Raw genomic sequence first — 19,749 nt, forward strand, 5'->3', positions numbered from 1 at the left:
ACAAACAACCTTGATGTTACACTTCGCATTTGTATCCACAATTACAGGTATGGGACCTCCCCTTTCAAACTACTAACCAACGTATATCAATGTATGAATATGCATGGTGTATGAGTGAAGGTATTTTCACACGCAGTGTTTTCAGGCGTATTTTGGGGCATTTACGCCTCGAAAAACGCCTGAAAAGACAGAAGCTGAACGCCTACAAACATATGCCCATTGAAATCAATGGGAAAAACAGCATTTAGTTCATACGGGGTCTTTTTACGCCTCTGATTTAAAAAACGAAGCGTAAAAAGAAGTAGCATGTCACTTCTTGAGGCGTTTTCCATTGAACACTGTGAAAAAAAACACCTCAAAAGAAAGAAGCCTCAAAAGAAGCTCCAAATTAAAAGAAGCTTAATTTTCAGCTTCAAAAAAGCCTGAAAATCAGAGGCTGATTTCTCTGAAAACAGCTCCGTATTTTCAGAAGTTTTTTTCTAAGTGTGTGAACATACCCTTAGAGATAGTAAATGGGACCCCATCTTGGAACACGGTATACATTCTCTGTACAGAACTGCAGAATGTGTTGGTGTTATATAAACAACAACACAAAAATAATGAGACTATACAATAGAATTGTTGATAAAATTGTTTTTTACTAATGACGTGACTGGGTTTTAAAATGTTTTTAAAATCTCTATTATTTTTTCATAAAACCCAGTTTTATGGTGTAGAATAACATATGTTCTGCTTTCCTTCGATACTATGGATTGGAAATTATGATTGTACTAAAGTTAAAAACACATTATCCTAACAGTTAAAAGTTCACACAATGTGGACGCCAGATTTACAGAAGATTATTAAACAGATTCAGTTTTACACACTAGAGGATGAGCATGTCTGCAATTTATGGTCTGTAAATTATGTGGCTGATTGTTTTCCTCCGCAATTATGATACGAAAGATCTTGTGTTAAATCTATTTCTCACAGAAGAATCTGGAACATGAGAAGTCAGAATTTCCTTGGAGTTGTATTTCAGCAGATCATTTCAATTAACCACACATCTCATCCCTATTTCAAGGCAACAGACTCACTAAGTCTCTCCTACATACATTCTCCAAATTATTTGCATGCATTATGGACAAGGAAAAAAACATTTACAGCTGCCCACAAGTTTATGAACAAGAAAAATTACTGTTTAATATTCCATTTCCAGTGCTAAAACTTAAATAAAACCCAAGAAAATACAAGAATGGAAAAGGAAGACATAACACTTTAGGATTACAACATAACAGATTCTGGTAAATGATGTGAAGAAATGTAAATCTTCGGTCTGGTTCAGACAAGGGTCTATATTTATTAATGCGATCATAATTGCATTAAAAAGAATGGCGTCCTGGCGGAAAGACATATTTGTCAAGTTCCCCTTATATTATGTTACACAAATTTTCTGTAAATGTAAGAAAAAGGGGGATGTACAGAAGCTTGCATGTGACTCACTGTGCAACTTCGTTTACAAAAAAGTAGTGGTGAGCTACAACAGGTACAACCAGACATAGATCAGAGCAGTGCTGTATTCCTAAACTAGTATGTGATATGCTGAAGGATACGGATCACACTGCACTACAATTCCATACTGGAGAGCTCTATGGTAGCTCGTATTAGTAAATTTTCCCCTTATTGTCTGTGCTCATGATTGTAAAATTATATGTACTTTTTTCTTTTGATATACCCCTCAACATTGAAATTGCAACACCAAGAAGGGCAACCTGTAAGGTTATACAAATCGCGGAAGTAGCAGGTGTCGCTAAGATCTGCAAATGATCAAAATTTCAAGCGCCTAGCTCCAATCTGTGACATGTGGGAGGGACATAAAAGTCAGATTGAAAGCAACGTTTTTTATCGGCATGAAAACTCAAAAACGGGATCAAGTGGTGTGGGATATTTGTGCGATGCCTCCTGTTGGTCGACGTGACAGTTATCGCCACTTGACGCAAACTGAGAGGGACAGAATCTTTGAACTGAGAGACCTTGGTTTATCACTCCGGCAGATCGCTACACGCCTATGCGAGATGTCAGCACTGTCCTGGAGGTTGGGAGCACAACAACAAATGGGAATGACAGCAAGAGGTGCGAGGAGGCAGACCTCCACATGGACAGATCAGCTGATTGGAAGAATGGTGCGTAGTGATCCATTCTGAACTGCATGGGTGGTACCAGTGTCGACACAAACCATCAGAAGGCGTTTGCACGACATTGGGCTACAAGCCAGACGTCCAGCTACAGGTGTTCAATTCACCCCACGCCACCGCTCTCAAAAGGTTATCATTGTGCAGAGCAAAACAATGGAGGCTGGAATGGAGGTCTATCCGCTTCAGCAATGAGTTGTCTCAGATGCAATGATAGCCGGAGATTGGTCTGGAGACCACGTGAGCAACGCCATGAAGAGGCCTTCACAAGGGAATGTCACACCAGTCCTACTCCTGGGATTATGGTGTGGGTGGCATAATCTATGGTAGTCGGACCCCTCTAGTGTTCATTTTAGGTAAACTAACAGCTCGGCGTTACATTGGTTTGGTTGTGGAACCAGTGGTACGGCCGTTTCTCCAAAGTGTCCCAGAAGCCGTTTTTCAACAGGACATCGCCAGGCCGCATGTTGCTCGTGCTACTGTGAGCAGCCTGCGTGGTCAAAACATGCTATCATGAACTGCAGTGTCTCCGGACTTGTCTCCCATCAGTTTATTATAATTTTTACAGGCTCCTTAACACAGGCAGAAATAAGGCAGACCTGGGGGCCTTCATTGGTCTAATTTTTGTTTGTATTTGTAACCTGATCTTTTCTCATCTGGGACTTCATTGGTCGGCAATTGCAAAGGAAACTGCCAGCAGCCAATCTCCAAGTGCAATCAAGGTAGAATAACATTCCTCAGACAACCATTAATAACCTCATTGATAGCATGCCAAGGCGTTTAAGTGCATGTATTTCTGTGCGTGGCACTCTTACTATATACTAAATAGATCAAGATATCTGGAATATTTTGTTTTAATTTTTTTTATAATTTGCATATCATTAACATGTCTATCAATCCTGTGGTTTCCACAATTTCAAAACTTTTCCTTCTTGGTGTTCCAATTTTAAATGTTAAGGAGTGTAGTTTTCCTTTCTATTTCTGGCCTTCCTTTATATTACCCTAGTCTTTCACAGATGACAAGAGTATAGTCACAGAAATGACTAATAAGCCATCAGCAGATAGAACCTTTTCAGAGAAAACAGCCTCTGATTTTCAGGCGTTTTTGAAGCTGAATATGAAGCTTCTTTTAATTTGCAGCTTCTGTTGAGGTTTCTTTTCAGGCTTCTTTTCAGCCGTTTTTTGAGGCATTTTTCATACTGTTCAATGGAAAATCAGCTCCAAAAAACGCCTCAAGAAGTGACATGCTACTTCTTTTTTACGGAGCGTCTTTTTACGCTCCGTTTTTTAAAACAGCGGCGTAAAAAGACACCCCGTATAAACTAAATGCTGTTTTTCCCATTGATTTCAATGGGCAGATGTTTGTAGGCGTTCAGCTTCTGTTTTTTCAGGTGTTTTTTGAGGTGTAAATGCCCCCGAAATAAGCCTGAAAACACTACGTGTGAACATACCCTAACCCTATAGAGGTTTATCTCCTTAATGACGTGTCCAATTTTCACTTTTTCACTTTGGTTTTTTACTCCTGCCTTCCAAAAGCCAGAACTTTCAAATTTTTTTTGCATTGTTATGGACTCCTTTACTGGCGTTGTAAATCACAGATTTTTTTCTTTTTAACCCTTTCCCGACCCATAACATGCCGTCACGTCACAAAGTGGGGGGGTGAAGTTTGAAGCTGGCTCACGTGCTGAGTAAGCTCCATACGCTGCAGGTGTCAGCTGTGTATCACAGCTGACATGCTGCTCTAAGGGCCAGAAACAGCGATCACGCTGTTCCTGGCCGATTAACTAATTAAATGCCGCAGTCAATAGCAACCGCAGCATTTAAATCGCTAGAAGGAGGGGGTGGACCCCTCCGACAGCCCAACGCCCCCCCCCACCCAATACGATTGAGGGTCGCCGATGGTTGTCATGGCAGCCCGGGGGCCTAATGAAAGCCCCCAGGTCTGCCTTCCCCTTCATTCCTTCTAGCTCACTGTGAATCTTCAACACGGATGTAGCAGCGATTCACAGGTATTGCAGCCTTCTTCTCTCATTGAAGTAAATGTGACAAAAGGCTGCAATACATGTGAATCGCCGCTAAATGAGTGTCATACGAGCGCTGCCGCCCCTTCCAAACTGATGATCGGCCTGGGTCCCGAAAGTTGGACCCCGACCCATCAGCTAATTGATAGGCCATCAATTTTTAGTGGCTGGAAAACCCCTTTAATACTAATACTACTCATACAATGCGCCAATGCCTCCCCCAATGTAGTTTGAGCCCCTTTGAATACGGCATAGGATAAAAATGACACCATGTTAAAAAATTTGTTGCGCTTGGTGCAATTCTGAAGTCCCGCCAACTTTTTCTACACATTCACATGGGTCGGTAAAAGTTGCACAAGGGGGTTTACAAATATGGCTGCTAAACTGTACAATAAAATGAATGACCGGCTTACATACATCACCTTTTTCAAGTTATGTTGTATTTTTAGGAACAGTGGGAACATGTCTCATAAACAAAGTTTTTGCATGTCTTTCTTTCTCCTTTGGGATCCATTTCAATGGTACAAATTCAGTGTATGAACGTGACCTCAGCGCCCCCATTGACCATTCAAACATTTGGAGGTATATGTCAATACTATCTATTCTTACACTGAAGCCTGTTAAATCACAACACGCACAATTAAAACCCCACTAAACAATTAGGCTAATTTGCTCATAGCAATGAACAAGACTGTAATCAATATTGTTGTTCTGCTTAGTGGTAGCGCTATCATTCTGAGGCCAGAAAGTGTCTCATTAGCGGTAAGAAACACAAAGATTAACACTGGATGCTAAACATCGACTAAAACGCCTTATTCTAGCAGGAAAAACACACTGCCCCACATTTACTAATGTTGTCTAATAGTTAGACAGAGCAAACTTAGACCAGGCAGGCACAAAATGCGCCAAATTTATCATAGTGGTGCGCGCTGCATAATAATTTGTGCGCGCCTTGAATAACCTGTTAGACACTTTAATTTTCCATATAGCACTTTTGAGTCGGCTTATTTGCAGCAGAATTTTCTGCCAGTCTACCTGTAATCAGATTCCACCATTATACATTAAACAGATATATAATGCTTACAGTATACAGTGTAATGTTCCATTATATATAAACCAAGGCAGGATGCAAATACAAAGTTTAATATGTACTGTAGGATATGCTCACATGACCATCTATGAAAAAATATTATTGAGATTGTGTGGCGTTGCTGATAATTATGCCCGTGCACATTTTTTACTCCAGTTGCTGTTAAATGTACATAATTTCTAGGTTTCCCATACTGAATACCCATTTCGTGGTAATCTCATAAGTGTTTTGGTGATTCATTTATTCACATCTAGTATTTGCTGTCACCAGGTTTATGCTGCCCTATCTGAGGGCAGCATAAAGTAGGGCCAGAGACCCTGATTCAAATGCTGTATCACTCACTTTTGAACGTTCGCATACCTCCCAACTCTTGAATTCGGAAAAGAGAGACATTTTAAGCCACACCCCTAACCACGCCCAATATCCCGCATAAACGCGTCAAATCACGGCCAGATCCTTCTTCAAATAACAAGCGCATATTCTCACTGCGGATCTCTAGACTTACAAAAAACAACAACTGTGGATATCACCAATTTTATGGATCAGGTTATATCGTCTTTGTGTTACTTTTCCTATCTTGGGTATAACATTTGCTCATCACGGCGGCAGCTGCAGGACAAACCAAAAGGCTGAGAACAAAAGTCAAGAGGGAGACCCTGTGGTGGATGACTTTTCAATTGACAGGTAGCAGAGTTACATGATGGGGAATTTTTTTTCCAGTTGTGTAACTCTGCTACCGGTCAATGGAGAAATCATCCACCAGAGGGAAAAATGTTTTTACCCCATGGCGGAGTACCACAAGGAAACACCTGGGAATAAGACATGATGGGGAAACATTTTTCTCTGTGGTGGATGACTTTTCAGCTGACAGGTAGCAGAGTTACATGAAGGGGAATTATTTTTCATTGACGTCTAGTTTCTATTGCAGTGCAGGGAAGAAGACAGAAGTCGCTGGAGGTGAGGAGAAGTTTTTTTTATTCTTCATATCACTAACCTGTTTTGCAGGTTCTGCTGGACTGTTTGGACTACGTCGTAGATTTGTTGGACTACTGCGATGATCTACGTTTTTTTGTTTAAATAAAATGGTTAACAAGGATTGTGTGGGGGAGTTCTTATTTCAATAAAAAATATTTTCTTATGTCTGTTTTTTTGAATACTTTATTAGCGCCTGGATATTGGAAGTTGTCCGTGTCCATTACTAAGGTGGGGCTTGGTGTTAGCCAATAAAAAGGCTGCAACTGACCCCCATTATTGCCGCGGTACTCACCGCCACCAAGGGTGCTGGGAAGAGCCGGGTATAATCCAGTATCTGACCATCTGTAGAGATGGGCGGGCACTGGGACGGCCACAGGCTAGTATTATGAGGCTGGAAAGGGCCAAAAACAGTGTCCCTTCCCAACCTGGTGATGCCAGGCTGCTGCTGTGTTGGATCTGGAGGGTTATGAAAAATGGGGGGGTCCACTTCAGCCCCCCTGTAGATTGCTCCACACACAGCCCCCCTGTATATTGCTCCACACACAGCCCCCCTGTAGATCTTTCCTATATATTTTATCAAACAGGACACAAGAGAGATTTGTGCTGATGTATTTAGCTCACAAAGCACGGGTGTACACCAGGGTTTTCCAGTTGCCAAGATAACCCTGTGACCAGGGCCAGATTCTCATTGGAGCTCTTGCAGCAACAGCACCTGGCCCCGCTTTCTACCTGTCTTAGGGGGCCCCCAGCCATCCCTGCTGGTTCTGGAGAACTTTACATCCCCCTGGACTCAATTGTATATAATTAACAGCGCTGGCGAGAAGAGGAAACCATTAGTTTCCTTCCCTGCCATTCAGCACTTTTATTGTGATGCATGTGGTGCGATCATGTAATTTAACTGTGGCACTATCTACATTGGGCACTGTGGCACTATCTACAGGAGGCACTGGCATTATCTACAGGAGGCACTGTGGCACTATAACAGGGAGCAGTGTGTGGCACTATCCACAGGGGCACTATAACAGGGAGCAGTGTGTGGCACTATCCACAGGGGCACTGTCTACAGGGGCACTGTGGCACTATCTACGCTGGTTTTTACGCTATATGTAGTGGTCAGCACATATCTACTAGCCTAGCCCTTTTATATTAGAGCTTGTTAAATAAAGGGCTAGGCTGGTAGATACGTTCAGGCCAATACTGAAGTATGCATTTGGAAACCTCCCTTTAAAAATCCTGCGTTTGCCCCTGCAGAGGACTGCATAGACTGGACAGAATAGTAACAAACTCTCAGCAGTGAGACCTTTTAGTTTCTTTTCACACTAGTGTCATGGCTACCACTTATAATGAAACCCATGATCTATGATGGATCTGATTTCCAGCGGATCGAAACAGACACTGACAGACTTCATTACCTTTAATGCGATTTATGTATCCGCATATATACAATAGATTGGATGTTTACAAGTGTGCACATAGCCTTAGACTTGTGGGGTTTTAGCCTTGAGATGTAAACAAAAAGAGTTGAAACATAAAATATATTAGAAAGAACATTTCTATACAGTAATGAAACTGTTTATATAATGCCAGAAAACTCTTCAAAATGGAGGTGATGCTATGAAAACTTAGCTGAATAACTCTCTGTTCACATATGTGATGTGACTTTCATTCGGAATGAAAGCCACTGCGCTGTGGCGGATCCATTAGATCCCAACGGTACCCTACAGATCTAATTGACTTGTAATGGGGGTCCATCATGGTTTCCATCATTCTGACGGCAAGAATAGCAAGGCATTCTTGTTAAATGTGAGAGAACTGCCAACTGTTGCTCTGAACAGCAGTGTGCACGTAGCCTAATATAGATGTATACATCAGATTCAAAAGGGCAGAAAGGTGTAAAGCTCGAGAAGTATAACCTGGAGTTAAAACCATATTTAAACTTGTATAAGCCAGTAAATTCAGAATTAATATATTATAATACTTTTGATGGTTTCTCCTATACTAAGAATAAGGATACATTAAATCCATGAATCAACTACTCATTGCAAATAATCTAGAATATCTATAAAAGAGCAAAGTCCAGTAACAAGTATTTGAAAACAAATTAGTTTAATAGATAAAACTCTGAGAACTTACCTGGAACCACTTCAAATAAGAATTTCCCAGGACTTTCCTCATTACATGGATGCTCCACAACTCTGTTTCCAGGCAGAAAGATGGTACCCTGAAATAAAATATGGCACATTGTAATTTATGCAGAATGGTACCTGTGACCAGTCCATAACTGATGATAAATATTCCTTTGGAATTTACAGACTTGAAAATGAAAACTATTACACTTATCTATAGGACTGAGCCAAAGTTCGACCTAATGATAGACAGCGGTCCTAATCATAGTTTGGACGCAGCCATAAGACATAATTCCTCCAGTAGAGATGCAATGCTATTTTGATTTTCCTGGCACTACAAACAGACTTTTGTGGCACGGCTGATTCAAAAGGAATTCTAGGTTTTGTTTTTTTTTGTTTTTTTTTATGTACAGTATTTGTAGTGTGGCAGTTGCATGAAAATCACAAAAGTTAGGGTATTCATACCACGTTTAGTGTGTCTGTTGAGTGTATGCGCTAGGAAAAACTTCTAGTGCATACACTGAACCCCTTAAATCCAATGGACACAAAAAGCGTGTCCTCTGCCAGGCTGGTATACGCTGATATACTTTTTTTTAAACTGCATAAATGTGCTTTCCTAGACATTGGACTAGTGCAAAAAAAACATATACTGAGAGTGTCGGCTGTATGTAACAGCTGACACTTTAGTATAACAAGTGGAATACAGCTCGTTTAATCCCTTAGATGCCGTGGTCAAAACTGGACGCAGCATCTAAGCCGTTAGGCCCCCTGTGACTCAGCATCGGTTCCCCCGCGGTGCGATTGTGGGGTACCGATGCTTGGCATGGCAGCCTGGGGGGCCTAACAAAGACCTGCAGGTCTGCCATCTTTGTACTCCTATGAAGCCCTCCCTATGAAGCCCTTCTGTCAGTATCACAAAATACTACAGTACATTAGTAGTGCAGTATATCATGCAAGCGATCATGTATAGCTGGTTTAAGTCCCCTAGGTGGACTAATAAAAAAGTTAAACACAGTTAAACAAAGTTTTTTTAATACATAAAAAAATTACATTTTTCCCATTTTCCCCCATACGCAATGTAAAAAAATAAAAAATTAACATAACTGGTATCGCCCCGGCTGTAAAAGTATGAAGTATTACAATATAACATTCTTTAACCTGCATGGTGCATGCACTAAAAAAATAAAAAAATTTATGCCAGAATCGTTGTCACTTCATCTCCCACATAATGGAATAAAAGGTGATCAAAAAGTGTTATGTACCCCAAAATGGTACCAATAGAAACTACAGCTCACCAGCAAAAAATAAGCCATCATACGACAGAAAAAAAAAAGTTATGGCTCTCAGAATATGACAACACAAAACAAATGTTATTTTTAACAATTAATTTCTTCCTTGTAAAATAAGTAAGACATAAACAAACTATATTAATTTGGTATCGCCATAATCGTATTAACCCACAGAGACAAAGTTAACTTGTCATTTTTACCACACGGTAAACACCGTAAAAACGAAACCCCTCAAAAATTGAGGAATCACAGATTTTTTTCATAGTCCACACCACAATTTTTTTTTCCAGTTTCCCAGTACATTATATGGTACAATAAATGGTACAACAAGCTCTCATACACCTATATCGACAGAAAAAGAAAAAAGTTATGGCTTTTGGAAGGTGGGAAGGAAAAAAACTAAACCGAAAATCTAAAAAAATGGCTGCAGCGGAAAGGGTTTAAACAAATAAATCCAATTTTTTGTTTATGGGTAAACCTTTAATATTTGTCTTTATTATTTATCTTAATCTGGTGTGAGTTAATATACAAAAGGGCTTAAACAAAACCAAAAACAACTGAGATTTAATGCATCAGGTAAATATTCAGCACGTTTTCTACCATCTTGTAATGTAACTCTCATCCATGGGGATATACACTTAATGACTGGTAATGACTTTTGTGATATATACCTCCAGGCTTTTATTGAGTTCCGCTCCTTTGTTGCATTTGAGGGTAATATTTTTATGTAGAATAACAGCCAAAAAGAAATTAAACAGCTTCGATCCAAATATTTTAAGTGACAAATAAAGAATGGAGCATGCCAAAGATAACAGGCTCAAGTCATGTCTGGCTGCCTATATTTAGTGATCACTCTTTCCATTCACCATCGGTGCATAGTCCAGTTGTTCCCAGCTCAACAGATGGCTGAAGTCTGGGTTTTACCATCTCTGCCAAGTTCATAACAGATGCAATAATTGTGGCAGGTGGCTTGATTCACGTTTGCGTAGGATAAAATAATTTTTGGATCTTATTCAATGACAAACTTTTTAATAGACCAATGAAATCAGATATTTAATATGAAATGTCATATTCTGGACCTTTGATATACCATATTTAGGGGGAAAAATTCAATCATACATTTGAGCTCATGTAAAAAGACTCTATGTAACCTATGATATGTCTGAAAATACTATACTGTAATACATCTATTAAAACCAATCATTTACACATTTAGGCCTCATGCACATGACCGTCATTTTTATCCGCAATTACGGATCCGTAATTGCGGATAAAAATACTGATCCATTAATTTATTTGGCCCATGGACACCTTCCAGTATATTTACAGTTAAGTGTCCGGGCCGTAGAAATGACCCGCAAAAAATAGGACATGTCTTATTTTTTGAATTTGCAGACTATGCTCCTATTCTTTATAATGGGAGTACGGCCCACAAATGCGGGTGACAGTCCGCGGCCGCCCGTGCCCGTAATCACAGACCGTGCATAAGGTGTATGATCATTTGGCAACATAAAGAACACAATAGATTTCAAAATATATATTATGTGAAATGGTTTTAGATGATAGATGCATTACTGGTCTGCAGGTGAGCATGAAGAAGGAATATGTTCTATGCAGGGACCTAGGTCTCTGAGAATGCTCCTTGAGATTGAAGGAAAGGCTAAGGCTTTTGCTGCATGATGGTGCCTTCTTCAATTTCAAATTCCCAACCCACTAAAAGCACCCACAGGAAGGTCACACGATCGCCTAGTCACCGTTTTCTCCTGCTTTCAGAGTATTGAGAGTTTGGTCTGATCCATCTGCTTTAGCATTGGTTTCTAGTGTTTTCTCTGCTATTTCTGACTTGCTACCATGTCCTCACAACCATTGAACCGTGCACTACAACTTTGGGTGATTTCTCAGCAATTCGTACAGCAACAACAGATGTTGAACGAAGAACAGAGGAGAGTTCAGAAGCTGTCAGGGCTCTGTGAGGGAGCAGGGACAGGGTAGATAGAAGGAAACAGGCCACTGTTTTAGGTTGGGGGGGGACAGAAGTTGGAGGAATGGGGGTGAGCCCATGTCCTCATTTTTACAAACGTGAAAAAAAAATCCAATATTGGCTTTATGAGGGAGCAACCTTCATGGTTTTCAATGCAATATTCAAATTAATATTGTAAAGTATAAGGCCTTATTTACATGAGCGTTGCGTACCTTGGACGTGAAAAACTGCAGTGAATTCGTGTTCGGCGCTGCAGTACGCGATGTCTCGCATCCCCCATAGATGAGTCTATGGAGGGATGCCTGAAGCGTGGAAAAATAGGACATGTCCTATTTTCCGACAGACCCTTCACACGGTTCGTTGAAACAACGGCTGTGTGAACGGCTACATTGAATTACAAAGGTCCGTGGGACGGCCGTTGAAACCGGCCGTCCCATGGACGTTTACCACGCTCGTGTAAATAAGGCCTAAGGAAAAATGAATTGCTTTTTATAGTACTATTCTATTATGTATTTATCCGAAGGACAGTCTATGATTAGTAAAAACATGTAGCGAAGAGGCCGTGTGAGCAAGAATGACCACTGCCTATATGGTTCTGGGAAGGAGGCAGAAATTTTGGCGCAGTGACACAGTGGTTTTATAGATATAAAAAAAGTAAGCAGTACCTTGTTCTGATCATTGGAAATAAACAGCTGCAGTACCGGATTTATATCTCAGGACCTTTGTAGATAAAACTTGGCATCTTAGACTCTGACAAACAAGTAGGCCACACCTTAAGTCATATATGACTTTAAAATGTTTCCTAAAAACCGAACATTGCTGTGCGCTCTTCACCTCATTTAGCACCCTCTGCATATTTAGCATCCACCCTCCCCTTGTCCCTCCCTGGGTGTCCTCCTATCATTCCTGCAACAATATAAATGCCTAACATATAAAAGTATAAAAGGTATAAAAAATTTCTGCGGAATGCTAAAACCCTGCATCCTTTACATAAAAAACCTGGACCTGTCCCTGCTTCCAGGAGCAAATTTACACAGTGCCAAGAGCATTACTTATATCATATACAAAGATAAGGGATTTTCTAAAAAAACAATGCACATTGAATACAAATGCATGAAGGTTCAGTCTTTCATTTTAATAAACACGTTTCATTCCTCTTTCCCAACCAAACACAACTTTTACAAATGATCATATTACTTTTTATAACTAAGATTGAGGGGAGGTTGCGATAGGGGTACACATCTTTTAGGGTTGTGCTGAACCCCAGAAAACTATATATATATATATATATATATATATATATATGTATATATATATATATATATATATAAAATCCAAAAAAAGTGGTGTGTTTATTCACCCCAGGCAGGCAACGTTTCGATCCATCTCTATGGGATCTTTGTCAAGCCTTGACAAAGTCAAAGATCCCATAGAGACGGATCGAAACGTTGCCTGCCTGGGGTGAATAAACACACCACTTTTTTTCACCAATTTCCTTGGAGTGCTGCCTCTTCATTTTTTTGGGATTTCATTAACAAGGGTTCCTAGCCTCAACCTAGGAGGCCTGTGTGTATTCTCTCCTCTCTCCAAGGGGTCAGATCAACCCTGAAAGGTACTGCTTACAAATATTTGTGGAATACAGCACTTGGGGTTTCTATCCTAAATATGAGCGGTTACTTAGCAGTGCCCGATGTACTGGCTTTTTTGTTGCTGTTTTGTATATTATTACAGGACATGATTTAGTAATAGATATCTGTATTCATACTATTGCCACACATTTTAATGAAAGTACTTGCTCTTGATGAAAGAAATCATAAAGATAATCCCAAAGTTATACCTATTATTGCTCGCCAATATCAGTGAGATATAGAAAAAATATGTCCCTGTACCACCTGGAAGTATAATGCAACCTCATCTCACCCGGTCTCCATAGTTACCTGAATCTCAGACAAAATAAAGAATATGATGTTGAGTTGTCATGCATTTTAAATGTACAAGTGAATATCACCAAGCTTTAAACCTCTTTTATAGTACTTCTAGCCGATCCGGCTTTAAAAAAAAAACAACAAAAAACTAAGTACGTGTAACAAAACTGAAAAAAAAATTTTTTCCAGCAAGTGTGGAGACGCGGTCAAGTGACTTTCATGAAAAAAGTGGCTATTTTATTCACTGGATTTGGCAAATGCCTCTGTTCTATTCTATATGGCTCTAAATTTCAGTTGAGGAGAGGAATATTATCGCTGTCCACAAGGAACTGGCATAGAAGGATATTTCGAAATTAGTATAGAACATTCTGAAAACATACCTAAAAAATTATTGTAAGATCACAGTAATAGAAAATTATGTTTGTCCTGGTTTATATGATAGTTTGTACCTTCTTAAATACAAAAAGAATGTAACAGTTTTTTGCTTTCCATTTTTCTTTATTTGAATACAATTATAGCATATTAACCCCTTAATGACCACCCTATTTTAGACCTTAAAGAGGCTGTCACCAGATTTTGCAACCCCTATCTCCTATTGCAGCAGATCGGCGCTGCAATGTAGATAAGAGTAACGTTTTTTTTTTTCAAAAGCGAGCATTTTTGGCCAAGTTATGACCATTTTTATATTTATGCATATGAGGCTTTCTTAAGTACAACTGGGCGTGTTTAAAGTTATGTACAAGTGGGCGTGTATTGTGTATGTACATCTGGGCGTTTTTACTTGTTTTACTAGCTGGGCGTTGCAAATAGAAGTGTATGATGCTGACGAATCAGCATCATCCACTTCTCTTCGTTACCACCCAGCTTCTGGCAGTGCACAGACACACAGCGTGTTCTCGAGAGATCACGCTGTGATGTCACTTACTGCCCCAGGTCCTGCATCGTGTCGGACGAGCGAGGACACATCGGCACCAGGCGACAGAGGCTACAGTTGATTCTGCAGCAGCATCAGCGTTTGCAGGTAAGTCGATGCAGCCTCTGTCGCCTGGTGCCGATGTGTCCTCGCTCGTCCGAAACTTTATTAAGCTTTTTTTAAACTTTTTTAATAGTCCCACTAGGGGACTTTAATATGCGATTCTCCAATCGCTATTATAATACACTGCAATACTTTTATATTGCAGTGTATTACTGCCTGTCCGTTTAAAACGGACAGGCATCTGCTAGGTCATGTCTGCGGCATGACCTAGCAGGCATTCACCACAGGCAGACCTGGGGGCCTTTATTAGGCCCCCGGCTGCCATGGGAGACACAGACACTCGGCGATCGTATCGCCGGGTGTCGGTGTGAGAGAGGGAGCTCCCTCCTTCTCTCCAAAACCACTCAGATGCGGTGCTCGCTATTGAGCACCGCATCTGAGGGGTTAAACTGGTGAGATCGATACTTATATCGATCTCACCCGGCAGAGCAGGGACGCCCCCAGCCCTCAGCTGCCTCTGGCAGCTGAGAGCAGGGAGATTTGACAGCTCCCTGCTCTGTTTACTTATTCCGATGCCGCGACGTAAAAAGTCTATGGCATCGGAATAAGGCCCGTTAGTGAAGACGTAAAAAGACTATGGGACGTTCACTAATGGGTTAATACTGGACAAGAGACAGAAAATAGAACAATGCAGAACATGTTAAATAAATAGGGTACAACATTATGAGCCAAAGACACGTTATCACACACTTTCCAACATCAAGTATGTAACGTCCACAGCCGCAAACCGTCGTTCTATCTTACCCGCCGCGGCCATGGACGAGTGAATGATGAGAGACAGGCACTCACTTCCGCACCACTGCACTGGCTCTCATAGGGTGTGTGTGCACGCACATGTCAGAAATCTGTAATTAACCCATAATTCCCCTGGACTATAAAAAGGTGTCTGCCCTTTCACTCATTGCCTGAGCGTTGTTGTGTTTACCTGTGTTAGTCTTGCAAATGGTCCCTTAGTGTTTTCCTGTTCCCAGTGTTCCTGTGCCCTGCTACCTGTGTCCTGTATCCCGTGCTATACCTGGTTTTGTGTCTTTGAAGAGTTTGAGTCGTGTGCTGCTTGCGTCCATGCCTGCTGTGTTACACGGTGCCTGGTGTCTGCTGCCAAGGTACCGTCTGAGCCTAGCCGTTACTACTGTCTAAACTATCACAGGTACTTGTGCTCAGACTATAGAGTTTGTCATGGTACCCTGTTTGGCCAGCTGCTATGCCATAAGGCGGTACAGCCCAGTGGGTCCACAAACCTACAGATCGTGGCAAAGTACATTTACCAAATTATTATTAATTTTTTTTCTCCTTATTTCTTCCACTTTCCTTCCCAACCCACCTACCCCCTCCACCCTTCTATCTCCAGGGTACTAAAATAAATAAATCTTAAATACTTTTCATATTTCTCCCATTTCTGCCATCTTTCATTCCATTTCTGTAATAACATATCAGAAGGGCTGGCAGCTTTTTCATGGGCCACATATCTTTTTACCTCTCTTCCAATCATCAACCTTAGGAGGTTCTTCTCTTTTCTAATAGTATAAAAATTGTTTTCTAGCCACATATAGAGATCTTAATACATCTAATCGCTCCTGCTTACATTTTATGCCCAAAGTTTCCCCCCAGTAAACACACCAGAGGATCTGGAGTAATATTAATCCCATAGATCTCTTCTAAGATCCCCAATATAGACATCCAATAATGTTGCAGAGAGGGGAAACCCATACTTTTCATTCTACTAGGAGTATAATGTGATTTATAAAGAATGTGATAACTTTTGGAAAGCAAACATTGACATTTTACATATATTATTAAAGACTCTCTTAACCCAATTACCATCTAAGAACTCTCCCAAATCCAACTCCCATTTCTTTTTAATTTCCACCAACCTATATTACAATTAAAAGAATGTAACAGTTATTAGGAAAATATGACCATCTCATGATGGATAGATAGATAGATAGATAGATAGATAGATAGATAGATAGATAGATAGATAGATAGATAGATAGATAGATAGATAGATAGATATTAGATAGATAGATATGAGATAGATAGATATGAGATAGATAGATACATACAGTGAAGGAAATAAGTATTTGATCCCTTGCTGATTTTGTAAGTTTGCCCACTGTCAAAGACATGAACAGTCTAGAATTTTTAGGCTAGGTTAATTTTACCAGTGAGAGATAGATTATATATATATATAAAAAAAAAAAAGAAAATCACATAGTCAAAATTATATATATTTATTTGCATTGTGCACAGAGAAATAAGTATTTGATCCCCTACCAACCATTAAGAGTTCAGCCTCCTCCAGACCAGTTACACGCTCCAAATCAACTTGGTGCCTGCATTAAAGACAGCTGTCTTAAATGGTCACCTGTATAAAAGACTCCTGTCCACAGACTCAATTAATCAGTCTGACTCTAACCTCTACAACATGGGCAAGACCAAAGAGCTTTCTAAGGATGTCAGGGACAAGATCATAGACCTGCACAAGGCTGGAATGGGCTACAAAACCATAAGTAAGACGCTGGGTGAGAAGGAGACAACTGTTGGTGCAATAGTAAGAAAATGGAAAACATACAAAATGACTGTCAATCGACATCGATCTGGGGCTCCATGCAAAATCTCACCTCGTGGGGTATCCTTGATCATGAGGAAGGTGAGAGCTCAGCTGAAAACTACACGGGGGGAACTTGTTAATGATCTCAAGGCAGCTGGGACCACAGTCACCAAGAAAACCATTGGTAACACATTACACCGTAATGGATTAAAATCCTGCAGTGCCCGCAAGGTCCCCCTGCTCAAGAAGGCACATGTACAGGCCCGTCTGAAGTTTGCAAATGAACATCTGGATGATTCTGAGAGTGATTGGGAGAAGGTGCTGTGGTCAGATGAGACTAAAATTGAGCTCTTTGGCATTAACTCTACTTGCCGTGTTTGGAGGAAGAGAAATGCTGCCTATGACCCAAAGAACACCGTCCCCACTGTCAAGCATGGAGGTGGAAACATTATGTTTTGGGGGTGTTTCTCTGCTAAGGGCACAGGACTACTTCACCGCATCAATGGGAGAATGGATGGAGCCATGTACCGTCAAATCCTGAGTGACAACCTCCTTCCCTCCAGCAGGACATTAAAAATGGCTCGTGGCTGGGTCTTCCAGCGCGACAATGACCCGAAACATACAGCCAAGGCAACAAAGGAGTGGCTCAAAAAGAAGCACATTAAGGTCATGGAGTGGCCTAGCCAGTCTCCAGACCTTAATCCCATCGAAAACGTATGGAGGGAGCTGAAGATCCGAGTTGCCAAGCGACAGCCTCGAAATCTTAATGATTTACAGATGATCTGCAAAGAGGAGTGGGCCAAAATTCCATCTAACATGTGTGCAAACCTCATCATCAACTACAAAAAACATCTGACTGCTGTGCTTGCCAACAAGGGTTTTGCCACCAAGTATTAAGTCTTGTTTGCCAAAGGGATCAAATACTTATTTCTCTGTGCACAATGCAAATAAATATATATAATTTTGACAATGTGGTTTTCAGTTTTTTTTTTTTTATATAATCTATCTCTCACTGGTAAAATTAACCTAGCCTAAAAATTCTAGACTGTTCATGTCTTTGACAGTGGGCAAACTTACAAAATCAGCAAGGGATCAAATACTTATTTCCTTCACTGTAGATAGATAGATAGATAGATAGATAGATAGATAGATAGATAGATAGATAGATAGATAGATAGATAGATAGATAGATAGATAGATAGATAGATAGATAGATAGATATTTGAGAACTCTATGGTATTATTATTTAGGCCAATATATATTCCCGTATAACCTAATAATTAGTATGATATGGTTAGAGGGGGACAGAGATAGCAGAGGGCACCTGTGCAAGAACAATAAATTGTCCCCTTGCTCACTAACAGCTCATTATAGAGAACCCCCTTATATCACTCTAAGGGTATGTGCACACGATAGCAGGCTTTTATGTCTGAAAAGACAGACTGTTTTCAGGAGAAAACAGCTGCCTCGTTTCAGACTTAATTCCTCCTCCTCGCATTTTGCGAGGCTTCTCTGACAGCCGTAAATTTTGAGCTGTGCTTCATTGAGTTCAATGAAGAACGGCTCAAATTACGTCTGAAAGAAGTGTCCTGCACTTCTTTTGCCGAGGCTGTATTTTTACGCGTCGTCGTTTGATAGCTGTCAAACGACGACACGTAAATGACAGGTCGTCTGCACAGTACGTCGGCAAACCCATTCAAATGAATGGGCAGATGTTTGCCGACGTATTGTAGCCTTATTTTCAGACGTAAAACGAGGCATAATACGCCTTGTTTACGTCTGAAAATAGGTTGTGTGAACCCAGCCTAACAATACACGAATAATTGTGAAAAATGCATTAGCTCAGTCCGTTACATGCAAACTAATAGATTCTAGGAAGCTGCTGGTTTCTTTTAAGGTGGCAATGGGCAAACTTACCTACTGGGCCCTTGTGCAAGAACAGTAAACTGACGGAAGCAACAGTGCAGTCTGCAGCACTGTTGCTTCCGTGAAAAATAACCTGAAACCTAGCGAACAGAGGCAAACAGAATGCATCTGAAACAGAAGTATTACCATTGAAATCAATGGTAATTCTAATGGAAGCGATGCTTTCCATTTGGACTCTTGTTCATCACTTCCTCTGGCGGAAGAAAGCTAAATGGAGCTTTACGGTAGTGTGAAAGGAGCCTTAGAAAACGGAAAGTTTGGTCAATTTTTTTTTTTACGTATCTGCAGTTTTCACTCTGTTCCAATAACATTCATCATTTTACAGGTCTCACAGACATTCCAGGACTGTGGGAAGGTGATCTCTTGTTCTGAAAAGACCAGCAAGGCATACATAAAAGGTACTAATGCACAAGGAAATTACATAATTATTGACTACTTTGAAATCCGTCTTATCTTCTTAGATAGAATATTAAATGTGTATTAGCTGTAAGCATATGAAAAGAATATTATGCAGCTTTAGCACTTTAACTAAACTCCTAGGAGAAAAAGGCACATGCAGCACATATTGTATCTTTAAAGCCTAAATTGAAGGCTATGTAAACCTTTGAAAGGCATATATATATATATATATATATATATATATATATATATATATATA

General features: G+C 40.3%; 1 protein-coding gene across 4 annotated transcripts in view; it reads right to left on the bottom strand.

Moving 5' to 3' along the window:
* ARHGAP24 (Rho GTPase activating protein 24) overlaps positions 1-19,749 on the bottom strand; it is a 923,793-nt gene that overhangs the window by 290,829 nt on the left and 613,215 nt on the right. For all 4 annotated transcript variants that reach the window (XM_075861028.1, XM_075861020.1, XM_075861033.1 and 1 more), the window contains one exon: positions 8,391-8,478. In XM_075861028.1, coding sequence (XP_075717143.1) covers positions 8,391-8,478 — 88 coding nt within the window. The remainder of the gene's footprint in view (positions 1-8,390; positions 8,479-19,749) is intronic.

Source organism: Rhinoderma darwinii, chromosome 1 (genome assembly GCF_050947455.1).
Source record: "Rhinoderma darwinii isolate aRhiDar2 chromosome 1, aRhiDar2.hap1, whole genome shotgun sequence".
Lineage (NCBI taxonomy): Eukaryota > Metazoa > Chordata > Amphibia > Anura > Rhinodermatidae > Rhinoderma > Rhinoderma darwinii.